The 25,419-nt window shown below is 48.5% G+C and overlaps 1 protein-coding gene and 1 pseudogene across 3 annotated transcripts in view; one reads left to right on the forward strand and one right to left on the reverse strand.

Annotated features, from left to right (window-relative positions):
• The window catches only part of LOC135898781 (pancreatic lipase-related protein 2-like), a 35,872-nt gene continuing 10,453 nt past the window's right edge, over nucleotides 1-25,419 (forward strand). The window contains exon 1 of one of the 3 annotated variants that reach the window (XM_065427936.2): nucleotides 1-407. In XM_065427936.2, coding sequence (XP_065284008.1) covers nucleotides 353-407 — 55 coding nt within the window. In that variant the 5' untranslated portion in view covers nucleotides 1-352. Of the gene's footprint in view, nucleotides 408-18,098; nucleotides 18,237-25,419 lie in introns of those variants that run through there. The other 2 variants (XM_065427938.2, XM_065427939.1) reach the window with 2 other exon arrangements.
• LOC135898811 (uncharacterized) lies at nucleotides 536-25,419 on the reverse strand (annotated as a pseudogene).

Consider the following 25,419-nt stretch of genomic DNA (forward strand, 5'->3'; position numbering starts at 1 on the left):
TTGCACGCGTCACGTGACTGCTTCCGTCCTTGCGTCGCACGTGTCAGTTGCTGTTCGCATTTCATCGGTGCTGTGTCTACTGCGATGCACGCTCGACGGCAAATCATGAGTGTGTAAAATGAGATGTGCCTAGTGCGTTCGTTATTGCACACATCGCGTCGCTGCCTCCCGCACGTCATTTTCTCTTCGGATTCTATCGGTGCTGTGTCTACTGGGATACACTCCGAAGCGCCTACCTTCGCGGCATCTGTGAAACGTGGTCGCCCACGGAAGCACGCCGCAGAAGACGAAGCAAGGGAACAAAGAAGGAAGGCCGTGCAAGCTTACAACGTGCAGCACGTCATACGGATGAATGCCTAAGCGAAAGCTTTCCCCAAAGCGACTACAATTATTTCGAATTCCCACACGTAAGCTGTCTTAAGTGTCTCTGCCGAACTTTTTTATTTTGCTTATTGTCGTCAAACTAACGTAGTGCGGCATTCACTCGACAGCGCGCTGCTGGTATGATTCTGGCAATACCCGTGTGCGGGTGTTCTTAAGAGTCCTTGATAATTCTCACCTCCCCGATGCCTTTACTCCACTTGTGGCTGTGCAAAAGCGGAAGCAAATCGTGCATGGGGGACGAGAAGTGTCGGATAGTTATCGACTCAACTAAGGGGTAAACAGTTATTTCCGCAAAAGGAATTCCTATCGCACCCCTTTTGTCTTAGAGTATGTAAAACGAGGCCGTCGATGAATTTGAAAGCGAGTCCCTTGACTCTAATGTGCCTTTTTCCATACGTTAGCTTTTTCGGCGAGGCTCGGCCCGTACCTTGTCGCTTACTACACAGTCCAGTACTACCACGCCTAACAAGTTCGGATGGTTGTGCAAGAATGTCAACGACAGCCGGGGCAAACGCCTGGACTGTGTAGTAAGCGACATACCGCCAAGCCTGTATATTGCAAAACCAATGTAATTCATGTCATTCCCACCTCTTACGGCTGCACTTACATGGGGCAAACAGGACGCTGCCTTAATGAACGTTTACGTGAGCATGCGCAGAGTGTCAAGATTAAGACTGGTAGTAATCTACCTGTTCATTGTGCAAGGTGTGGCTGTTCACCCCGCCTAGAAGGCACACTTGTGTTGTGTAGGTACATCGATCAGATGGCCATGGAAATCTTTGAGGCCTCTTCAATTTGCCAGTTCGGAGCCACTTGCGTAAGCGCCCCTTATATAGCTCTTTGCGATAAGGAACTTACGTTCGTTAGAAGTTCATCAGTTTCTATTGTGTCCATATTGTGTATTTTACATTTGTGTAGTTTTTCGTCTGTGACGCATGCGCAGCAGGAGTTGACTAACGATGGCGCCTTCCCTTTCTCTCTTTCAGCCCGTTGCGTATAGTGTATATTGTTGCAGGCTTCAAAAACATGTTGGCAGTGAGTGCTGCTCCTGTGCTCTTACTTGTCCGTGTGTTCTTTGGCAGTTTCAAATGAATGTTCTCAATCACATTCATTTACATCGTAAGTTGAATTGCATTCACAACAAAAGCTTGCTTGTCTTTGCTGTGAAGCGCAAGAAAACATCGTCAAATGAAATCGATGTCGCAGTATCCTGCTCTGCAAAGGGTCGTATCAGCCAACGAAGCCGCTCCTGTGACATCGTTGTCATATCATCGTTTTCCTCAGCTTAGTCTTTACATGCGTCAGCTTCGAAAATGTTCTTTCGCGGGAACAGCTGCAGCTGCAGGAATAGTAGAAATAAACGAAATAGAAAAATAAAACAGAAAAAAACGCGACAAAATTGCTTGAAAACTGTTGTGTCCGAACGATCTTCTTTGAACTATATATAGCCAAGCCAGCCACAGAGGGTCATTCTAAGTTTTTTTTTTTTTTCCCAGGGCATCCGAGATCCCAGGAGCCGAATTTCAGCGCGTGAGCTGAAATCGTCTACTTCAAACAAGTCGCAAATAATCGCCATCTTCTCATCACTCACTTTTTTTTTAATTATGGGGCTTTGCGTGCCAAAACCACTTTCTGATTATGAGGCACGCCGTAGTGAAGGACTCCGGAAATTTCGACCACCTGGGGTTCTGAGCAAAACCCTGAGCAGCAGCACAACAGCGGTTTATAAACACTCGGCCCTCCTTCGATCCCAAGGTGAGGGAAACGTACGACCAGTCATCGTAAACGAGTCGCCTCTCTGCGGGCGGGACACACACACACTCACACACAAACTTCTTTGCGCGAGGTTCACGGTCCCCAACCGAGGGCAGACGGCCCCCGCAGCACTCGGAGCTGGCCTTCGCAGCACTCGGAGCTGACCCCCACAGCACGGCGGCCGTGGTGTGGGGGTCAGATAGAATACTAATTTAGTATTCTTAAACATCTGTCGGCTCAATTAAAAGGGCAATCACACTATTTGCGTCTTCGCTTCCCGGTCGTGCAGCCGCTATTCTAGTGCACTGATTTATTGCCATTAAGAAAGACTATGTTTTACAGCGAAGCTGTTTGTGCGGACCCTGTGCCGTTGTTGTCGGACATCGCTAAAGCTATCATCATCAGCAATGGTTCGAGCGTCGTCGTTGTCTTCTTACACAGCTGGCTCATTGGCGCCCCTCGGCGCTACTGCGTGAACGCGCTCGTGCCACTGCTCCCTCGTTCATCGTCGTCGTTGTCATCGTCTTCTTCCACAGCTGGTTTCGTTGTCACACGTCATTCTAGCGTAGAATTTCACTTCTCTTCTGTCGTCATCACGGGGAGGCCGCGTTTACGGAGGTATGAGCCATTGCTTAAGGGGGTATGTGCCATTCATTGTCTTACGTGACGGACAGATTTGATATTGAAGCAATCTTGAAGAATCGCAAGCGGCAATGCCGGGCGTATGCTGCTAACCACACCGTGCACCGAGGAAACTCGATACATCGAACGCAAGCGACAACGGCGGACTGCGGGCATACCGTCACTGACGCCGTTCTCACCGTCGCAGCCGAACGTGTGCGTAACCTCATTAAGAAGCACAAAGACGTAACCAATAATTAAGAAAGAGTTTAATGAACCGTCGAGATTTACCCTGTGATAAACACTGGCGCCGCACGTTTCAGCATCGCTATTTAGCCATCTGTACGGAGTGCTTGGGCTGATAGTTTTTTTCTTACTCCAGTAGCCTCTTTCTTGAGCTCTGCAAAATTCACCTGGAGGACTTCGAACGATATGTCAGAATGTTGAGATATAGGACCATCTCGTCTGTTCTCTGAAGGTACTTGGCTTTGTGGACTTGATATTGATGCTAAGACTGGACATATCGCTGGGCGTCATCTTTCATGTGTTTCCACCGGAAACGCTGAATTATCTTGCGATAAGTTCGCCAGAACCCGTCGTGCCCGCTGTAGTCCGGGGAGTCGTGATTGATAAATTTCCAAGATTCGAAGCACCATTGTTTCCGGGACTACGGACTTTCCATCGTGGAACGCCAGTACTTCAGTTCCCTCCCACAGCAAAGTTGCGCTGATATTGTCACGAGAGGAAAAGCCAGTCAGACAGTTCTAAGCGAACGGCCGTTTACAGTTTGTTTTCGCAGCAGCTACCACGCACACTTCTTCTTCCTCGACAGCTCGCGTAACTAGCTCGTGCCATTACCCCTCCCTCCAAAAAAAAAGAAAAACAAACAAACAAATAAATAAATAAATAAAGTTGGGGAGATGTGAAATGCCACAAGGAAAAAATAAAAGAAATGAGAAAGACAGCGGACGAGACGACAGGGGCCGAATCACAAAGTTTGTGGATGAGAGTCAGCGCGAATGGTAGGGCTTCATCCTGGTAACGTGAACAATGTCAGAGGAACGTGGTCTACGGGAGTGGTGCGAACTGTCGGCTGGAATAACTTCGTAGTTGACAGGACTTAGACGACGCAAAACAATGTAGGGTCCAAAGTATCGGCGCAATAATTTTTCTGACCGGCCTCTTTGACGTATAGGGGTCCAAACCCATACAAGATCTCCCGGGTTGTATGTGACGTCTCGATGACATAGGTTGTATCGACGAGCATCTTGACGTTGTCGGGATAGAATTCGTTCCCGCGCAAGGTGCCGCGCTGCTTCGGCACGCTGAACAAAGGCGTCTGTATCTGGTGCGGTATGTTGCGACGAAGTTGGTAGGAGCATCACGTCGAGCATAGTGGTGACGTCGCGTCCGTAGACCAGACGAAAAGGAGGAAACCCGGTGGTTTCTTGTAGGGCAGTGTTGTACGCGAATGTCACATACGGGAGCAGTTCGTCCCAATTTTTATGGTCCGTGGCAACATACATGGAAAGCATATCCGCGATCGTTTTGTTGAGACGCTCAGTTAAACCGTTAGTCTGCGGGTGATACGCAGTTGCCGTACGGTGCGTTGTCCCGCTCAGCTGCAGGATATTTCGGACCAACTGGGCAGTGAAGGCCGTACCACGGTCTGTGATGACGACAGCGGGAGCACCATGTCGAAGGACGATATTTTTGATGAAGAAGTTAGCAACATCTGAAGCAGTAGCTCGCTGAACGGCTTGTGTTTCGCAGTATCGAGTGAGGTAATCGGTGGCGACGACGATCCAGCGGTTATCAGCCGAAGACTTGGGAAATGGGCCGAGTAAATCCATCCCAACTTGTTCAAAAGGTGAGCAAGGAGGTCGGACAGGCTGAAGCAGACCGGCTGGTTTCAGAGGTGGAACTTTGCGACGCTGGCAATCTCGACAACTTCTGACGTACTGCTTCACGGTTTTTGTGAGTTTTTGCCAATAGTACTTCTGCTTGATCCTCGCGAGAGTACGCGTGAAACCAAGATGCCCAGACGTTGGTTCGTCGTGGCATGCACGTATAACGTCGTCGCGGAGAGTAGCGGGAACAACGAGCAGGAAAGCGGTTGCCGTAGGGTGAAAGTTCTGCTTGTATAGGATGTCGCCACGTAGGCAGAAAGATGACAAGTGACGCGCGAACTGCCGTGGGGGTTGTGGGCGGCTTCCTTCAAGGTATTCAATCAAGGGCTGGAGCTCGGAATCTTGGCGTTGCTGTTGAGCAAGGTTTAAAGACGGAAGAGTACAAAGAAAACCCGAATCGTCGTCAGTATCTAGTGGTGCGGGTTCGACGGGGGCGCGAGAGAGACAGTCGGCGTCAGTGTGTTTCTGGCCAGACTTATAGACGATGGTCACATCAAATTCCTGCAACCGAAGGCTCCATCTTGCGAGACGGCCTGAAGGATCTTTGAGATTCGCCAGCCAGCAGAGAGAGTGGTGGTCGCTGACGACACGGAAGGGGCGTCCGTACAGGTATGGGCGGAACTTCTGGAGAGACCATATGACTGCCAGACATTCTTTTTCAGTTGCTGAGTAGTTTTTTTCAGCAGCAGACAAGGTTCGGCTGGCATACGCAATAACGCGCTCAACACCAGCTTGAAACTGTACGAGTGTCGCTCCGAGACCAACGTTACTAGCATCAGTATGCACTTCTGTGTCAGCCTCGGTGTCAAAGTGACCAAGGATCGGTGGTGTTTGGAGACGTTGCTGAAGGTCGTGGAAGGCGTCAGATTGTGCCGGGCCCCAAACAAATGTGACGTCGTTCTTGATGAGTCGTTGCAAAGGTTCGGCAATTTCACAAAAATTGGGTACAAAACGCCGGTAATACGCGCCAAGCCCTAAAAATCGGCGGACATCGTGTTTTGTCTTCGGTATCGGGAACAGAGCGACTGCCATGGCTTTGTCAGGGTCAGGGCGCACACCGGTGCTGCTGACAATATGACCTAGAAATTTGAGCTCCTCGTAGCCAAAGTGACATTTTTCGGGCTTCAGGGAGAGGCCGGCGGTGCGGATAGCTTGAAGAACCGCCTCAAGCCGCTGGATGTGTTGTTCAAACGTGGTGGAAAAAACAACTACATCGTCTAAGTAGACTAAACACGAGTTCCACTTGAGGTCAGATAAAACTGTGTCCATCATGCGTTGAAATGTGGCTGGAGCGGAACACAATCCAAAAGGGAGGACCTTAAATTGATAGAGACCGTCGGGTGTTATAAACGCCGTTTTTTCCTGGTCCCGTTCGTCAACTTCAATTTGCCAGTACCCACTACGCAGATCCATTGAAGAAAAGTAACGGGCATGGCGCAGGCGATCCAAGGAGTCGTCAATTCGAGGAAGTGGGTAAACGTCTTTTTTCGTGACCTTGTTCAGTTTGCGGTAATCGACACAGAAGCGTAGTGAACCATCTTTCTTTTTAACTAATGCAACAGGTGAAGACCAAGGACTTGTCGATGGTTGAATGACATCATCGTCGAGCATTTGTTTAACTTGATGACGAATAGCATCCTGTTCTCTTTGCGACACGCGATAAGCGTGTTGGCGAACAGGTTGGACGGTCGGTTCAGTGATGATTCTGTGTTTGATTAAAGGAGTCTGTTTGACCTTCGACGTGGTGGCGAAACAGTCGCTAAATGACGATAGCAGAGTGAGGAGCCTCTGCTTCTCATTTTGGTCTAGCTGTGGGTTGACGTTGATGTGACTGGTCAAGTCCACATCGCTGGGTTCCGGAATCGAGATTGTCGTTACCGAAGCACAGGCGTTGGAATCGGCCACCGTTTCAAAGTAGGCCATGGTGGTATGCCTCGCAAAGTGCTTGTATTCGCCACTGAAGTTGGTAACTAGAATCGTGGTTTGCCTATGTTGGAGCTCTACGAGACCTCGTGCGACGCCGACTTCGCGATCCAGCAATATGGCGAGGTTACCTTCGGCAATGCCTATTCCTAGTTGTTCTTGGGGGCATTCAACGAGGACGAAGATGCTACTTCGAGGCGGTAACGTCACGCAGTCATCGACCACGCGTAAAGCCGCGCGGTGATGTTCATCCTCCACACTCGAATCCGAAGAAACGTAGTTAGAAAAAGTCACGAACAAGTCACGAAGGTTAATGATCGCCTCATACTCCTGGAGAAAATCCATGCCCAGTATAACTAGTCGAGAACACTTGGGCAGCACAAGGAAAGACGCTACGAAAGTCGAAGTAGAAATTGCAAGTCGCGCGGTGCATCGTCCAATGGGTGACACGAGGTGTCCTCCGGCCGTAATCAGATGTGGGCCGTCCCACGCTGTCAGCACCTTGCGTAGCCGAGTGGCCAGTGAGGCACTCATAACCGAGTAGTCAGCTCCCGTATCGACAAGTGCAGTTACCGGATAACCGTCGATTGAAGCAGTAATAACAGCAGAAGTTCTTTTTGCAGTTTCGAATGAAGGCGTCAGCGGTACGTCGCGAGGGGATGGCGTCGGCGGAGGATATTTGACGGTTCGCATGACAGCGGCCTCACCCCCGGAGGTCGCCGTTTTCAGTTTCCCCGGCGCGGGCTTCCACCGTTGACTCCAGCGGAATCAAAGGCGGGTCGAGCACGGTTTGGTGACGCGTACCGACGAGGTGAAGGCGACCGTGACTGTCTTCGCTGTTGGGCAGGAGGAAGCCGGTTACTTTCTAGGTATCGTGCGGGCGTTCGCCATAGCGCGGGCAACGGGCGTCCGGATGGTATCCCCGCAGACCAATCCGTCGGTACTGGCAGTCGCGATACATGTGACCAGCCTCCCCGCAGTGATAGCACAACGGACTGTTGTCGGGGGCGCGCCATACTGTAGATTTGCGCGGACCAGGATGAAAAGGTGCTTGCGGGTTCGTGCGGTGGATCGGACTTGGGGAGCGTCGAGAAATCCCAGCAGGCGGCTGCGAGAAACGGCCCGTCGACGGCGCGGAAGCCCGAAGAGCATCCGCGTACGAGAACGTGGGAGGTTCGGGTCGTGTTGGCGGCGAGGGATGAACCACTTTGCCGATTTCTTCCCGAATGACATCCGTAAGAACCGCGGCACTGGGAGGTGCCGGAGCTGATGCATAGGACTTCTGCAGTTCTTCTCGAACGATTTGTCGTATTAGCTCGGTAAGGGACTCCCTGTCATCATTTGCAGGTACGAGAGAGCATGCAGCAGTCATGGTGGTCTGGCGTTCATACTGCGAGAGCCGCTGCCGAAGCATACGTTCCATGACTGTTGCCTCACGAATGAACTGAGAGACTGTTGTAGGAGGATTGCGCACGAGGCCCGCGAAAAGCTGTTCTTTTACGCCTCGCATTAACAGACGCACCTTCTTGTCTTCTGGCATTAGTGGATCGGCCCGACGGAACAATCGCGTCATGTCTTCGACGAACATGGCGACGGTTTCGTTTGGCATTTGGAACCTCGAAGACAGTGCCTGTTCGGCTCTTTCTTTCCTTTCGGGAGTGCTGAAGGCTTCGCAAAGCAGTCGGTAAAACTCCTGCCAGCTGGTAAATGAGGCTTCGTGGTTCTCGTACCATACTCTCGCCGCGTCTAAAATGGAAAAGTAGACGTTCTTCAACTTACGGCGATCGTCCCAGTCGTTAAAGGCGGCGACCCGGTTGAAATGGTCCAACCAGTCTTCAACGTCCTCAAAGGCGTCGCCATGGAACGGGTTAGGCGTGCGAGGCGCGTTGAGAATGCATGGTACGGCAGCATTTGGCATCCCCTCGGTTTGGCTTGCGGTAGTTGTTGACATCTTCCTCACGGAGCTTGCCAGGGGGCTGTATTGCGGTTGTCAGGATTGGGGGCTCAATCCCATCGTCCGTGGTCCTTTGCCAAGATTGGAGTACAGCATGAATTCGGAGGTAGCTGGCCCATGCCGTCGTCCAACTTATTTACGCTGAGATCGTTGATGAAGTGAAGAACTGCTTCTCATCGAGAACGAGGAAAAGGGTTTATTTACAGAAATTATCTCAGTCTAACATGACTGCTTGAGAAAAAGAGTATTAGTCCAACAGGACTGCATGAGAGAAGTGAACCAGTCTAACAAGACTGCTCAAGAGAAGTGTGTCCTCAGCATTCGCACAACCACAGTTTTTATACACTCGATCCGCCGTTCCTACGACGCGGCGACTGTTCGTTTACACATCACCAACTCGCAGCTGCTCTGAAGATCAGTTTACGTACACAAAGGCAACCGCGCTCTGTACACAGAGGCAACCGCGCGGGGTGCCGTTCCGGGAAACTATCGTTGCCGAACGTGTCGCTCGTTGTTCCGCGCCACTCCGAACCGTGAGAAGCACAAAAATACGTCGTCCCCACGGCGGCTTGTCCAGGCGTGTCAAATCAGCTCCGCGTTGGGGAACTCTGGAATCATTGTCCACGCACCGAACTCGTCCCGTCACAATGTCGAAGGGGCTGGAGGAAGGCGGCGGATTCCAGCGCAAAGGCCGCTTCTTTGAACGCCTCCCAGCTGCGGCGACGGAGAGGGAGAGGTGCGCGTCTTGCACCCCTTGTCGTAATCGGGTGGCAAGGTGGCAATCTTGTGGCGCAACTCGCCATTCTTGACAGCGCCTCCATGGCCCGAAAAGTCTCGACTGTCTAGCGCTGACAACCGCTCGGCAGGAAGAGAACGGCTGTTGGTCAGGGGGGGGGGATTGATGTCTTGGCTCGCAGCGACCACTTGTGCATTGATGTCACCGCCCCAAAACATTCAACAAGGACAGGCAACTGCAAAATGAATCCCACAACACGGCTCTGCGCCGAGATGACGTGCATTGGCTCTCACTTTAGACTCGCTAGGCTTCAAAAAAAAAAACAACATAAGTGTAGAAACAAAAAAAATGCTACATTTCACTATGCCAATTTCTGAAGCAAATTCCTGCTGACAAATTCAGCAATTAATGGAGGGAATTCTGCTGAATGAGAGGGGATTTTCTTCGCCTAAAGAAAAGCTAACACTAGTAACCCCAAAATTTAGGCGGGACCCTCAAACGCAGAATTCAAATTAGCCTGCTCAAACCATCCGCATTGCTATGCAACTTTCCCTTCTTATATCTAACGGAGAAGTTGTACTCTTGGAGAGTGAGGCTCCATCGGAGCAAGCGGCCGTTTTTGTGTGACATTTGATTGAGCCACGTCAGAGGACAGTGGTCGGTCTCGAAGATGAACTTCGCTCCGTACAAGTAACACGACAACTTCTGGGCGGCCCAAACCAAACAAGCGCATTCCTTCTCTGAAGCGCTGTAGGCTTCCTCTCTTACATTTAGTTTACGGCTGGCGTAGAGGATAGGATGCTCCTCGTTATCGTCGCCGACCTGACTAAGTACCACGCCCATACCTCTGTCGCTTGCGTCGCATTGAACTATGAATTCCTTTGTGTAGTCTGGCGCGCGAAGCACAGGGCGAGAAACCAATAGCGTTTTCAAACTTTGGAAAGCGTTCTCTTTGTCCTTATCCCAGTGTACGTTACTCGGTGCTCCCTTTCGGAGGGCGTCTGTTAATGGACTTGCCAATTGCGAGTAATTCGGAATGTACCGTTGATAGTACCCCACAAGTCCCAAAAATGAACGAACGTCCGTTTTCGTGCGCGGCTGAGAAAAATCTCCAATCGTTGCTATTTTCAGCTCAGCCGGCCGTCTCATGCCCTGACCAACAACATGGCCCAGATAAGTAACCTGCGAACAACCAAACCTACACTTTTCCGCTTTCATCGTTAAGCCGGCTTCCCTCAACCGTGAGAACACCTGTTTGAGGTGCGATACGTGTTGTTCCCAGCTGTCGGAAAAAATGGCCACATCATCAAGATAAGGTAAGGCGAACTCCTGCAAGTCCTTTAGGACAATATCCATTAACTTAGAGAAGCTAAACGGCGCGTTCTTCAGCCCGAAGCTGAGTGCGAGAGGGCGAAAAGTGCCTACAGGCGAGATGAATGCGGCATAGCGGCTGGCACTTTCTGAAAGGGGAACTTGCCAGTACCCCCGCACGAGATCTATAGTTGAAATGTATTTAGCAGCGCTAACTCTTTCAATTCGTTCCTCAATGTTGGGTATCGGGTACAGCTGATCCCTAGTGATCGCATTTAACTTCCTGTAGTCAACACACGGACGAGGGTCCTTGTTAGGGGTTTCTACGAGTATTAGCGGTGACGTGTAGTCACTCTCAGCGGGCTCAATAACTCCCAACTCTAGCATGCGCTGTATCTCTGCCTCCATAATCTCTCTCTGTCTTGGAGACACCCTGTAAGGTTTTGATCTTACTGGTTCGGTAGAGGTCAGCTCAATTTCATGCGTTATCAGTTCGGTTCTACCCGGCCGATCGCTGAATCTGTCGAGATATTCCCCTAACACCCCTTTTAGCTCATCTAGCTGCTCGGGTCTTAGAGCATGAGAGCTTACCGAGTGTTCCACTACTTCTTCTAGGCCGATTTCAGAGTTGGAGGTTGCCCTATACTCCTTAAACTTGGTACCAATGCCATCCGGCTCTTTGACAGTATAGTTAACGACTCCGCTCCGCTCTACATACGGCTTCATCAAATTACAGTGAAATATCCTCACTTCCTTCCTGCGACCGGGCATTCTCAAAGCATAGTTAGTTTCTGAAAGTTTGTGCAACACTTTAACGGGCCCGTCCCAGTGAACTTCAAGCTTGTTCTTTCTTGAAGGTTTGAGGATCATTACCTGGTCTCCGGCGTTAAACGTACGAAGCCTCGCATTCCTGTCGTAATAGAATTTGGCGTTCTTTTGAGCTAGTGCCATGTTCTTTCCGACTAGTTCTTGGGTTGCGCTTAGCCGTTCCAGTAAATTTAGCACGTATTCAACCACGGTTGGACTCTCCCCTCTTTCCTCCCACATCTCTCTTAACATTCTCAGTGGAGAACGGAGTGTCCTCCCATACACTAGTTCTGCTGGTGAGAACCCTGTCGCTTCATGTGGAACCGTTCGCAAAGCAAACAAAGTTGCCGGCAGACAGTTCTCCCAGTCCTCCTTGTGCTCGTAACAGAGCGCACGCAAAACTCGCTTAAGCACCGAATGCCACCTCTCTACACTGTTTGACTGAGGGTGATAGACAGAACTGTGTATTAACTTTGCCCCGCACTTTTGCAAGAATGTGGAAGTCAGTGCGCTCGTGAATACTGACCCTTGATCTGCCTGAATTTCGGCTGGAAACCCAACTCGTGCAAACACTGTCAAAAGCGCGTCTACTACTTCGGTGGAGCTGAGCTCTTTCAAAGGGATTGCTTCTGGAAACTTGGTGGCCGGACACAGCATGGTAAACAAGTACCTGTAGCCTGATTTTGTTTTTGGAAGAGGCCCTACCGTGTCTATTACAAGTCGTCTGAAAGGCTCTGTTATTAAGGGCACTACCTTCAGTGGAGCTTTCCAAGTCTCTCCTGGTTTACCAGAACGCTGGCAGGCGTCGCATGATCTTACAAAGTTTTCTACATCTTTGAAACAGCCAGGCCAGTAGTATTCCATAAGCAATCTTTCCTTTGATTTGTTTATGCCTAGGTGGCCGGACCACCCATTTCCATGACAAAGACTCAAAAGGTCCTCCCTATACTTAGTAGGTATGACTAACTGATCTAAAATCCTACCCTTTCGATCTCTGTAATGCCGATACAACAATCCTCCTTTCTCATGTATCGTTACGTTGCGCCTAGCAATGCCTTCTTTAGCTGTGTCACGTAATTTAGCTAAGCTCTCATCATTCTTTTGCTCAGCTGCCAGTGACTCTCTATCCACGCGTAAGAGTTGATCAAAGTTCTTTGAGGCCGGTGATAATAACGACCCTGTCTCGCTTGTGAGCGCGTCTGCATGCTCTTCCTGCAGGCTAGAACTCTGACACTCTAGTGCTACGCTCTCATTGAGCTGGTCAACTGGCAGGCTCTCCTCAACTGTTCTTTTGTCCCTCGGGCCTAGCTCGGATTCGGGTATTGAAGCTATCCCCTTTTCTGCTTCAGCTGCAGGAGCTTGAGCATTTTCAGCCGAAAGCGCCGCGATCTTACGAGCTTGGCCTCGGGTCAATGCCTGTACTATGCCCTCTCCCAGTTTGAGCCCTCTGTCACGCAGTAACTGATTCGAACGATTCGAAAAGATGTAGGGATACTGCAGTGACAAAAATTTGGAAACTGCAGCCTCAGTCTCTAGCTCCCCGAATGGTCCACTGATTTTGACTTTGGCCATGGGCAGGTACACGCTGTGTTCTTCTACAACCTGTTTTATCCATGCTACTTCTCCGGTGAAGTCCTCTACCATCACGTAAGACGGATGGACAATGTCCAGCGTGGCGGCACTGTCTCTTAGCACTCGGCATGGTTTTCCATTAACTTGCAGGTTGTGGAGATACGGACTTAAAAGTTCCATATTCTCATCTTTTTCCTCCACGTAGGAAAAAACTACGCTAGACTTCTCGCAGTTTACAGCTATATGTCCCAGTTTGTGGCATTTGTAACAGCGAATTGGTCTAACAGATTCGAATTTTCTTTTCTGTTCTTTTTGTGCGGTTTCTCCGTTAAGTTTCTCCTCGCTCTTTTCTGCGGGCTTTTCCGCCAGGTCTACAGGCTCTGATCGTCTAGTTTGCGCACCCTTTTTGAACGGAAATGGTTTCCGCGGTCCATTTCGACCGTCCCAGTTTCCCTCCTCGGCGTTCAACTTTCTACGGGTTGCGTACTCTTCGGCTAATTCAGCCGCCCTTTCCACAGTGTTTACATTACCTCTGTCTTGCACCCACAGTTTCACAGCTTGGGGGATGGTTTTGTAAAACTGCTCTAGACACATGCATTCAATGATCATGTCTCTGCTGTCGTACGCTTCCGCGCTTTTAAGCCACTCGACTAGGTTGGCCTTTAAGCTATATGCAAACTCCGGATAGCCCTCGCTATCTTTCTTGCCTGTGCTCCTAAACCTTTGCCGAAAAGCTTCGGCTGAAAGGCGGTATTTCTTCAGGAGACTAGCCTTAACTTTTGCATAATCATATGCATCCTGCGCACTCAATCTGGCGATTATTTCCGCCGCCTCACACGGCAACATAGACAGCAACCGCTGTGGCCATGTACTCGGGCCGAAGTTCATCTTCTCGCAAGTCCTTTCAAAATTGCTTAGGAACAAGCCTATGTCGGTCCCGACCTCAAATGGCTTCAATAGCCTGTCCATGCGGTACGATTCTGCCTCACTTGATCGTCCCAGAGCGCCTTCACTTCCTTGAGACAACTCCAAACGTTTGCTTTCAAGTTCAAGTTGCATTTTCCTTAACTGAAACTCGCGATCTTTATCGCGTTCCTCTCTCTCTTGCTTTTCTCTGTCCCTTTCTTCTCTTTCTCGGTCCCGTTCTTCTCTTTCTCTTTCCCGTTTCTCTCTCTTTTTGAGAAGTTCCATTCCCATTTCAATATCTTCCTCACTGGCCTGATTGGAAATTAGCTCCAATAATTCCGATTTGAGCATTTCCTTGCGTACATCTAGGCCCAGTTCCTCACCAACAATCAACAACTCGTCTCTCAGCAGTGTCCTTAAATCCATGACTGCTGCTTTACTGCCTTGATTCTGCTCTCTAAATCTAGCTAGGAAAACACAACCTAGCTAACACACAACAATCTAGCTTCCCTACTGTTCTAAACAGAACAACCACAAAATGAAGCCTAGAGAGTCAAAGCAAAAACCAAGCACTCACCGCAGATACAGCACCATGTCGCAAAGTCCATCTCACCGCTGTCAGCCAGTTGTCAGGATTGGGGGCTCAATCCCATCGTCCGTGGTCCTTTGCCAAGATTGGAGTACAGCATGAATTCGGAGGTAGCTGGCCCATGCCGTCGTCCAACTTATTTACGCTGAGATCGTTGATGAAGTGAAGAACTGCTTCTCATCGAGAACGAGGAAAAGGGTTTATTTACAGAAATTATCTCAGTCTAACATGACTACTTGAGAAAAAGAGTATTAGTCCAACAGGACTGCATGAGAGAAGTGAACCAGTCTAACAAGACTGCTCAAGAGAAGTGTGTCCTCAGCATTCGCACAACCACAGTTTTTATACACTCGATCCGCCGTTCCTACGACGCGGCGACTGTTCGTTTACACATCACCAACTCGCAGCTGCTCTGAAGATCAGTTTACGTACACAAAGGCAACCGCGCTCTGTACACAGAGGCAACCGCGCGGGGTGCCGTTCCGGGAAACTATCGTTGCCGAACGAGCGTCGCTCGTTGTTCCGCGCCACTCCGAACCGTGAGAAGCACAAAAATACGTCGTCCCCACGGCGGCTTGTCCAGGCGTGTCAAATCAGCTCCGCGTTGGGGAACTATGGAATCATTGTCCACGCACCGAACTCGTCCCGTCACAATGTCGAAGGGGCTGGAGGAAGGCGGCGGATTCCAGCGCAAAGGCCGCTTCTTTGAACGCCTCCCAGCTGCGGCGACGGAGAGGGAGAGGTGCGCGTCTTGCACCCCTTGTCGTAATCGGGTGGCAAGGTGGCAATCTTGTGGCGCAACTCGCCATTCTTGACACGGTGGAAGACCTTGGAGGCGACGGCTGCTTCGATAGATTTCTGCCGTCCCCGAGGTACTGGCGTCGGTAGCTTCTGGTTGAGGACCCGTAGGCATACGATGGATGCGTACCCAGCACGTCCACCAGTTTGTCACGAGAGGAAAAGCCAGTCAGACAGTTCTAAGCGAACGGCCGTTTACAGTTTGTTTTCGCAGCAGCTACCACGCACACTTCTTCCTCGACAGCTCGCGTAACTAGCTCGTGCCAATATTCTTCTGATTTGGGGTCCACAATAAATGACGGGTCCTAATGCACCTTCGGAATACCACCTCCCGGCGGGAACGACCGACAACAAGAGCAAGACGCGGCATCTTTTCTTCTGGTCTGTGCTCAAGCCAGCTAAACTTCGCAAGCCACTGTGCACAAAAGCTGCCTTTGTGATTATTCATTTCTGTTTGGGGATAGCTGCTTAGGCTTGGTTGGAAGCGGCCACGTGCTTGTCCGACTTGCTTCTCTATGTCGTTAGTGGGCATTGGCAATGATGGTTTAACAACAGACACGTGGCTCTGCTTGCTGACGGACATCGAAACATCGCAGACATCCGTCTCATATTCATCATCTCCTTGCTCGGACATCGCTCTCGCGACAGGTCGCCCGGGCCGTGCCGAGGGTCGACTCCGAACGCCGTTTTCTTGTCCGCTGCTTTCTCTTGTACTGCTCCGATGTGCTTGCCCTGGAGACCGCGTTTTTGGCGAGGTGTGAATCGTAACACCGCCTATGCGTTGGGGTTGTTTGTGCTGCGCGCAGGTAGCTCAAAACAGATGTGTGCATATTGGGGAAATTTTGGGAGTCCACTGCTTTGCTGAAACAGCGTTTGCGAAGCCGCAGGTGTCCCCTGTCCACCAGCAGTGGCTTACTGATTCGTCTCTGTTCACGTGGCGCGTGCCGCCTCTATCGCGCTTTTTTCGCGCCTCTTGCGTCACAGAATTTGCGTACCTGCTCAACCAACAGGGTGAGGGGGAGGGACCTAACCACATTCATGTGTCCTTCTGTGCTGCCAACGTTTTCTGGCATTATGCAAGTGTGGTAGCTGGTCGAGAGGATGAAAGCAGGAAGAGCCCTTAGAGCCACTTCCCGCGCTTGATCAAAATCCGGGCACTCCCACAGCATGTGTTGGGAAAACGCCGGTCCACTGCACGTGCTGCAGTGTGCTTTCCTTAGAGACAGACCCAGAAAACGAGCCCCGTAGCCAGGGGTGGTCACAGCGGTCGATTGCAGCAGGGGAATGGTGATACACTGTTATCGGGTGAAGTGGTCCCTGCGTGGAGTGTATGGAAGCGCACTACGAAGAACATTGCCTTTTTATTATTCCATGGATGCATGGTGAATGGGGTCAAGGAGCAAGTTGGCGAGTAAGGGGCAAGGCTTCGAGGCAACGGTGAGTGTAAAGGACCTCCATGCGTGGATGCATGCTCTCTGCGCTGCCACGCTAAGTGTCGTGAAGTTTGGTCACAGAACCGCTACTATCAGAAAAAGAAGAGTCGATTACGGCGCCTGTCAATATATTGAGCTTGATGATTGATCCAGCATCGTCATTCGTGGTACATTTTGCGAGGAGGGCAAAGCACTTTGGTGTCATCTCGGTCGGCATATCGCTAAGCCTATACTAGGTTCGTCCTGACGGCAGAAGACTTGGTTTTATGTAGAGGAACAAAAAGGCGTTCACCGTTAGAAACCACCCCACACAAGTGACATTCAGAAATTGGTAGCTCTTTGTGTGGGAAACATGCTGACGTCGCAGTAATGTTCTATACTTCATAACCTCTGAGCACGGTTTCGTTTCTTAGATCTTCAAGACAAGTGGTGGCTTCCATTCCTCATCTCCCCAGCTGATTTTTTACGACAGCGACGCGCGAAGGCTTTCGCGCGTCATTGATTCTGCGAGAGAACACACAGATACATCATTTTGGATATTGCTGCAAACCGCAAATTCGTCGTTGCCCCTTCTGTGTTCGAGGCATCGCGCCCTGTCACAGATTCTACGCGGATCGCTGAAGCCATTGCCAGCCAAGTTGGGTTCAACAGATTCAATCCTAACTTTGCTTTTAGTTGAGTGCATCATCGCGCTAACGATGAAGAGTCCGCTGCTGCGTTCCTGACTAATGACTGACCAACATGTTGCCCACCCATGCCCACAGGGGTGACCGGCCAAACCGCAATCTGAACACTGGCATGTGCATGTAATAACCAAACTATGTCGATCCTGCGGGCACGTACAAATGCGCTAGATGACGCACCACGGGACAACCCAAGCACCCAAAGGCACATATGTCTGGAAGAACGTGTCACTTCAGAATGTACTCCAAGGAGCACTGAAGAACTGTAAGCAGCTTTTAATGCAGGAGTTTAGTGGCTCAGTGGCTATGACGTTGCTCTGCTGAGCACGACATCGCGGGTTCGCATCCCACACGTTGCGGCCGTATTGGAATGGGGGCGGAACGTATAAATGCACGTCTGCCCTACTTTGGGAGCACGTTATCTGGAACACCAGGTGGTCAAAATTAAATCGGAGCCTTCCACTATAAACGGCGTTCTTCATAACTTACTGTGCAGCTTCGGGACGTTTAACCCCTTAACATGACTAAAATTTTCAAGTTCGGTAATACCTTCGTACTTCATATATACCCTTCTAGCTCATTCAGGAACTATAGTCGGGCAGCTATTCATAAAATTCCAGGCAATATTGCGTGCCGAGTTTTTCCTGCACAGTGAGCACACACACGTGCCAAAAGTGTTGAGATAAGTGCCGATAAGAACGCCAGGTGTGACCTATTATCAGCCCCGTTGCCGATGCTGCGTTATCGAGGAGAGCCAGTGTGTATGCTTGCGCCGGTTTCGGCGAGTCGCCGTGGTCCGCGATGAGCGAAGGAAGCGAATAGCCTCTCCGACGGATCCTCGTTTCTCTTTCCACGTAAGTTGTACGCTTGCTGCTGCTGCAAAACCACGCGGCTAAACCGTGCTAAGGTTGCTGTCCTCTCATCCTGTCTCGCAACGCCAAATATTTGTCAAGGGCACAGAGATATGGAGATACAACTAGAGAGTTGAACCACTGCTTTCAATAAGAAGAAAACAAGGCGATATTTCTTTCTTCCTTCCTTTCGTAATGAGAGGCTGCAGAAGATACTGAAGAAATCGTCATAATTATTTTTTGATGAAAATTCATTATCACTGCGTGAAGTTATGTAGCCTGAGGTATATTGGAGCTATGTGTACTTCCGTCAAAATGTATGTCTTGAACCTACAATAGTGAAAATGAACTCATTTGTAGGTATTTCTGAACTAAATATTTTCTTTCTTCCTTTCTTTCATACGACACGCTTTTAATCATTGTAAGTATTTGCTGGTTACCTTATCGCGGACTAGTGGCGCTGAACTTCATGACAGGTGACTGATTATGGGCTCGGGCCGTAGATTGGTGCGTTGTGTGTATACCAATCTGAAAATAAACTGAAGGTGTTGTTTCTGGAGTTATAGGTGACTGTAATACTCAGTATTGCAGCAACTGTTGCGCTTTTGCCAAAAGGCATCAAGACCGGCATTTCCGAGTGATTCAGTGGTTACGCCGCGAGCGTCGGCGTAACCGAGCGAACGAGCCCAGCGAAAGATGAGAGCGAACGCGAAGCCTAGTGGGTAGATGAATAAAACTGCGAGAGGGAAGAGAGTGCGAGGAGGAGGGCGCAGCAGAGCCATGAGGACGCAGGAGGGGGAGGGTATGGCGAAAGAGTGAGAAGAGAAGCATATTGCTGCTCACGAGGCGCTTTGCGGTGATGGCTACCAGATAGCTCCAGAGTAGCGCGCATCGTCTGTATGGAAACAAAGAGCTGCATGAGCGGAGGTCGTCTGCAGCGGCTGCTGTGAATCGCGCCGACGCGTCACCCACGCGCTTCCTATCGCGATCTCGCGATTAGCGAGGCAGTTAGCTCACAGTTAGCTCCGTTTGCAACGTGCCGCACGAGACAAATTGTCCGAGCCAGCCAATATATCGCGATATGAAAGCACACAGCTGCGCTCAAATTTCGCACTAGGGAGTATTGTAATCGCCGGTGATATTTTTTTAGATAACTCCGCATCCCCTTAAAACACTTACATGAAGCAGCCACCACTTTGTTTTTTATTATGTTTTTCAAGGAATAACATGACGTGCCATAAGCCTTAAAATCCCATGAAATGCAATTCATGAAATGAAATGGAGTCTTCATGTAGTGTATACTCGAGTGTACTGTTTACTTGGGGCAAACGGCTATCGCTGCTTTAGTTGCTTATGAGATGGTGCGGAAGATATTGGAAGAATGAGTTACAACTATTATTTTTTTGATGAAATTGAAATGCTACTTAGTGAAGTTATGCGGCCTCAGATATGCCGGATGCTTTATTATTTTTTTTAGATCATACGGAATTTTTAAAAATCACCTGCGGCAGCTATAGCGCAAATCTAGTCATTGAGCTGGATTACTCAAAGAGGCGGACATTACATGCACGAGAATTCGAAAAGCATAATCAACTATTTAGGAAAAACGCTACTTAATTTTTGCATTAATTACTTTACAGCACATATTGCAATTTACGAATGGTGGCCGGTGAGTTCGCTAGACGTATCCACTTATAAAGAATGTTCTGGATGACTCCAGTTTCAACATAGTCATTCCGAAAGTGTGCGACGAAATACACAGGCGTTACAGTAACTTCCGTGCTGAAATGCATAAAATGGCGGTTTATTGAAAAGGTAAGTGCAATAATAGTGCATTTTTACCACCAGTTTCACAGTGCATATCTCGAAATCCGTGCTATTCATAGAAGTCATTGCAAGTGGATATAACTTGCAAGCTAACCGATTACAATTCGTAAATTCCAATGCGTGCCGCAAAGTAGGGAAATTAAGAGTTAGTTGATGGAATTTTCCAAATCACTCAATTATGCTCTTCGATTTCTCGTGCGAGTAACTTAGTCCGCTTCGAGTAATCTAGTTAAAGGACTACAATTACGCTATCTATAACGAGCCATTTCTTAAAATTTCGTATATTCGAGGAAAAGAAAAAGAAAGGATATTGATGTATTTTCTCCTAGAAAGGTGCTTGAGCACGGCTTCAACTCAGAAATAGTGCGTTGCAGCTGCGGACCGCTGATTTGCAGATATTTTTAAATTAACACTAATTGCCTTGCGCGCTTATACCCAAGTATACTGACATTTTCATCGTTAAACATTTACTGTGCTGTTAAATCACTCCTTATAGCGCCAACTGAGTTCATATATATTGACTGTTGGGAATTTTCTTTGTTAGTCGACTTTGTGTTAGAAATTGAATGAAAATGTCCTTCTTTCCTACTCCACAGGAGAACCCATCATTTCAGCTCTTAAGAAAAAAACGATAACAGCAGCTTTGCAAGCATTATTTGGCTGTGTAATACGCACTGACAACACTTAATTGAAGTCAGCGTTAAATTAATTAGCTCACGCTAGAGATTCTTTACGTTGAACTGGTTTGCCTAGTGGTCTAATAACGAATTTTTTCGACATCAGTAACCACGAGGTATGTGACTGCAACCATTTTCCCACCTCTTTGGTGTCTATTACTGATACGACAGACATTAAAAATGCCCTTGGAGCGCACGCTGTATATATATTTGTGTTTGCAGTGCTTGATGCCCCCATTCTCTTCTGTAACGCCCTACGGGCTCTGAAAGGATTTAAATAAATAAATCACGGATTCATCTGACCATAGTAAGGAGGTGACGCTGGTCACAACATTCAATTTAGGTCAAGTGTACTGCACTATTTTTTAAATCGCCGTTTCAATTACCACAAATGCGATGAGGTTTACTAAAACACTATGGAAACAGGAATAAGAGCAACAACTAGAGAAATACCAAAAAGAAGAGAAGATCACAGACACTGATCGTCTCCGTGATCGTCTCTTCTTTCTCTTCTCTTTCTTTGTTGTCTTTGCCTAGTTGGTGCGATGACAGATCAGGAACATGTACCAACTCGGCAAGTTCTCGCTACTCGAGGAATGTGTGTCTCGATTTGTTTTACTGTGTACTCTGTTGAAGTTCATATTGTATTATGGCAATGTGATTAGCTCGTAAGTGATTAGATGTAAGCTCACATTGTATACTGTCCTTTGCGAGATATTCAATAATCATTCTGATGAAATTGTTACTCGGTGATTGCAACTAATTCTTATAAAGAAACATCGGTGTGGAAGATATTTTGCTAGAACCCAGCTCACAATGAATGTCGAAATTAGTGCGATTGTCATTAAATCAATGTAGTGACACACCATATTGCCACCGCCAAAGCGCGTCATGCATGAGGCGTGTACTGCAGCCCGACTCCTCTTACGTGCTTCCGTCTTAAGGTCATTGTTCCCTCTGGACAGGCAGTTCCGTCTTGCGGCGCCGCCACGAAGTCCGCGCGGGACCTTCGAAATGCGTGCCGCGCCGGTGCGTGCGAACACTGAGAATTGTTCTCTCGTTGCGCCCGCGCGTTCATGGCGCTGCGCTAAATCACCACGCTGCTGTGCCTGAGGAGCCTGTGTGATGCAGGTTCGATTCTGTTCAGTACCGGAAAAGTTATAAAAAATTTGTTTTTCATTGAAGAGCGGCGGGAGAGAGGTTAGATATGGACATACATACATGCGTATACATACAGACTTACGGCAAAAAACTGGGCTAGTTGGATTTCTGCTTTCAGCGTCTTCCCTGTCCAGTTCTTTTCTACTCTCAAGATTTTTCTCCGTTTCCTCCGAGGCGCTGGAAATGCATCAGTTAACACATACAGACGTACCGAGAAGTGGGTGATGTTTCACAAGAATGTTAATGTCGGTAAAAAGGTAGGACTATTACCACCGACAATATTCTGAGTGAACAATGAGCAATGGGCGGTATTCTTCGTGAGACGGGCTTGTGATGCAATATCTTCCTGCAGATAATTTCACTTGATACCACGATTCACAGCCACTACAACATTATCGGAATTCGCAGAACAGCTTTGCTATGAAGCTCGCTTGACGTACAACCCGCATCGGTGCGCTTTTCAATCTTACATTTGTACTGTGGTGGGATGCACGCGTGAGTTGTTGGTCACGTGCAGAGTTTGAGCGAGTCGTTCTGGTAAGTTCGCTATTGTTTGCCATCTCTATCAATATCCAAACAAGGCATACAGGTTCCCCCACTAGTGAGGTAAACATTGCAAAAAGCGTGGCCGTAAAACATACGGCACTCGACGCTGTCGCATTGTTCCCGTTGTCTGTCGCGCTGCTCATTCAAGTGGACGCGCCCAACTTAACCCATTCCCGTGCCTGCAACAACTTGTGCGAGCGAGTTTTGTCGACGTAAGCCGAGCACGCAATTTTCTTTGCCATCATTGCAGGTCCTAAACGTGCTTTGAGGGGCGTTATACCAGCACTCGAGCAGGATATCCACTCATATCAAATCTCACTATCAAGTATACCAACTCTCGCGTTGCGAGGCCACTTCACCGACTTTACTGTGTCGCTTGTGGCTGGATTTCGTTTCCACTGATGCTTATTCGTTCATTGTCTGAACGACTGACAGTGTCACGTCCAAGGCTTGCCGTGCGAAGAGAGAGTGGGAGAGAGAGAGATTGGCATATGAGAAGGTGGGCATGGGTTAGAACAAGCACCACCAATAACGCAACCCGGTAGATGTGTTCTTACGAAAGGGTGCTAGTTCAATTATCTTAGCAGTATGTACTCACATTGCAACTAATGGGTCCTGACTAGAGGTGAATGCCCTTCTAACTCCCGACATGCCGGGCGAATAAATAATTTCGTGCATATCTCGCTATCAGTAAAACGTCAGTATAGTGATAAATATACAGGTGTTTTTGACGCAGATCACTATTTTGACAATAAGGATAACGAGGCATCATTCAGATCATCCTACTAAATTTAGTTGAGCGGTTCGTTTATAACTGGTGTGAAGCAAGAAGCCAGTTACGTTTATCGGGAGGCACTGTTATAGAGTTGGCTGTCCCTTTTGTGTTCAGTGACACAGAGGCAGTGAAACGAATGTTGAAAAACTAAGGTAAATACATTCAGTTCAGGGGCGCTATAACGTAAAGCTGTTCCAAACTTTTCTATTCTAATTCCGCAATCAGTCCTCCATGATTGGTCAAAAAATGTTCGGGCCGCCCCGACTTCGCCTGTCTCTCACGCGACGTCCCGAAAACGGCGAAAACACCCCATATTATATGATGTGTGCACATTGATTATGCAGGATTAGACCGAACGAAAGAAAAATAATTATTTCTGGTTCGACGCCTTTTTCGCCATAAAACTCTACCATTGATCAAACGTTTTCGAGCTGCGTTCACTTCGCCTGTCTCTCACGCGATGTCACAAAACCGCGAAAACTCGCCGTGTCAAAGTACACGTTAAAGACGCATTAATATGTCGATCAAAGCTGAATCTTTCTCTGAATAGCCGAAGACTGCCCCGTTCCGAAAGGAATAGAAGATGGCTAACCACCGATTGCTCTGGCACTACCTACTCGGAGCGGCCGGGGAGCATGGATTCATTTGCGTATAACAAAGATTTTTCCACGGCAGTATAACGTTATCGGGCCCTTCCGGCACGTATTCGTCATCACTTTTCCAACTCTTCTTTGCTGAGGATCCATTCTGGCGGCGTTTTTAATGTTCCATTGCACGCCGCCGTGATTTCTGACTAGCCACTGCAAGCTAGGTAAGAAGAAGTGGGTCAATCGCAGACTCTGGCACCATTATCTTCGGTCGGTTATCTATACTTTGCTGTTTTGGCTAGGCCCCATCGAACCCTTCTCCCCTTGAGCTTCCTTCTCGCCTCTTGTGAGCCAATTTGATAATGAAATGTGCTCAATGTATGCAATGCTTTTCGCTTTGAAAGCAAAAGAAAGTGACATCCTGTAAACGAGGAGCGCGTTTGATTGAGTTTTTCAAACAACCCTGTGGGTTACGTACGTTAGTGGTTACGTAAATTTGACGTCAGGAGGTTTGAATAAAAACGGATTTGAATTGTTTTACGTTATAAGGCCCCAGTAGTTTTTCAAAGTGAAATCAGACATATGATGCTATTGTTGATGTAATTATAGGTGAATCCTGTGAGAACCATAACCGCGCTCCTAAATGATAATCATTCTTTCTAAGAGTACGCGGGACAAAAGACGTCTCTGTGACGCTCAGCCGGGCCCCGTCACTCAACCGGCAGACAGCACTGCATGCAGTAGCAGCGGAGACGGTGCTATAAGAACTTTACGTAGTATATATTTGGTGCTTTGCATTGATTTTGTATATATTCTTTACAACCAAATGAAAAGGAAATAATATAGAGATTTAAAAGCTGATATCCCTTGTGCTTTTCTTGCATTCATTGTCGGTTGACCATATGGGGTCGTAACTAAAGAAAAAGAAAGTTGCAGTCTCGCAAATGATACGAAGCAGTGACTCAATAGTTGGAGCAATGCTGTGCACAGTAAGTCTTAGACTTCTCGCGATATCGGCTTGAGTAAACATTAGAATAAATCAGTGCGAGCAATCTTCTTTAAAGAGGAAGAATATTTAGTCAGTGATGCCTCTAGTCTGAATTGTTTTAGTTTGTGTAGGCATCGCCCACCGTATGGTGGAGAAGCATACAGAGACACTGCTATTGCTTCCTCCTATTTCCTATCCTGACTTTCGCTTTTTTCCACTGGCTTTGTTTTGGGGGCAGGTAAACTTGAAAGGATAATTTATGAAACTACAGTGTTTTCGTTTAACGCACCGAGTCAATGCAAGTCAAAAAAAATCAGCATACTCCAGGCACTCCAAGCACATATATATGATGCAGCTCAATTAGCTTAAGACACCATTGCTTACCGAGCATCTCATGCTTGAAGATCACAACATTGCACTGAGATGCTTCGAATGTGCGGGGGGTCCAGTGCTATCAACTTGACAACAACAACAACAAAAAGAAGATCGATATAATTTCACGTTAAAGGTTTAATTAACGTACTTGCAGAGTGCCTGCTTTTTCAGACCGCAGAAACAGCTGTGCTTGAGTTGACAAGACGTGCAATGTGTAATGCATGAATAGCCGGTTCCTCACAGTGCCCAT

This window comes from Dermacentor albipictus, chromosome 3 (genome assembly GCF_038994185.2).
Source record: "Dermacentor albipictus isolate Rhodes 1998 colony chromosome 3, USDA_Dalb.pri_finalv2, whole genome shotgun sequence".
Classification (NCBI taxonomy): domain Eukaryota; kingdom Metazoa; phylum Arthropoda; class Arachnida; order Ixodida; family Ixodidae; genus Dermacentor; species Dermacentor albipictus.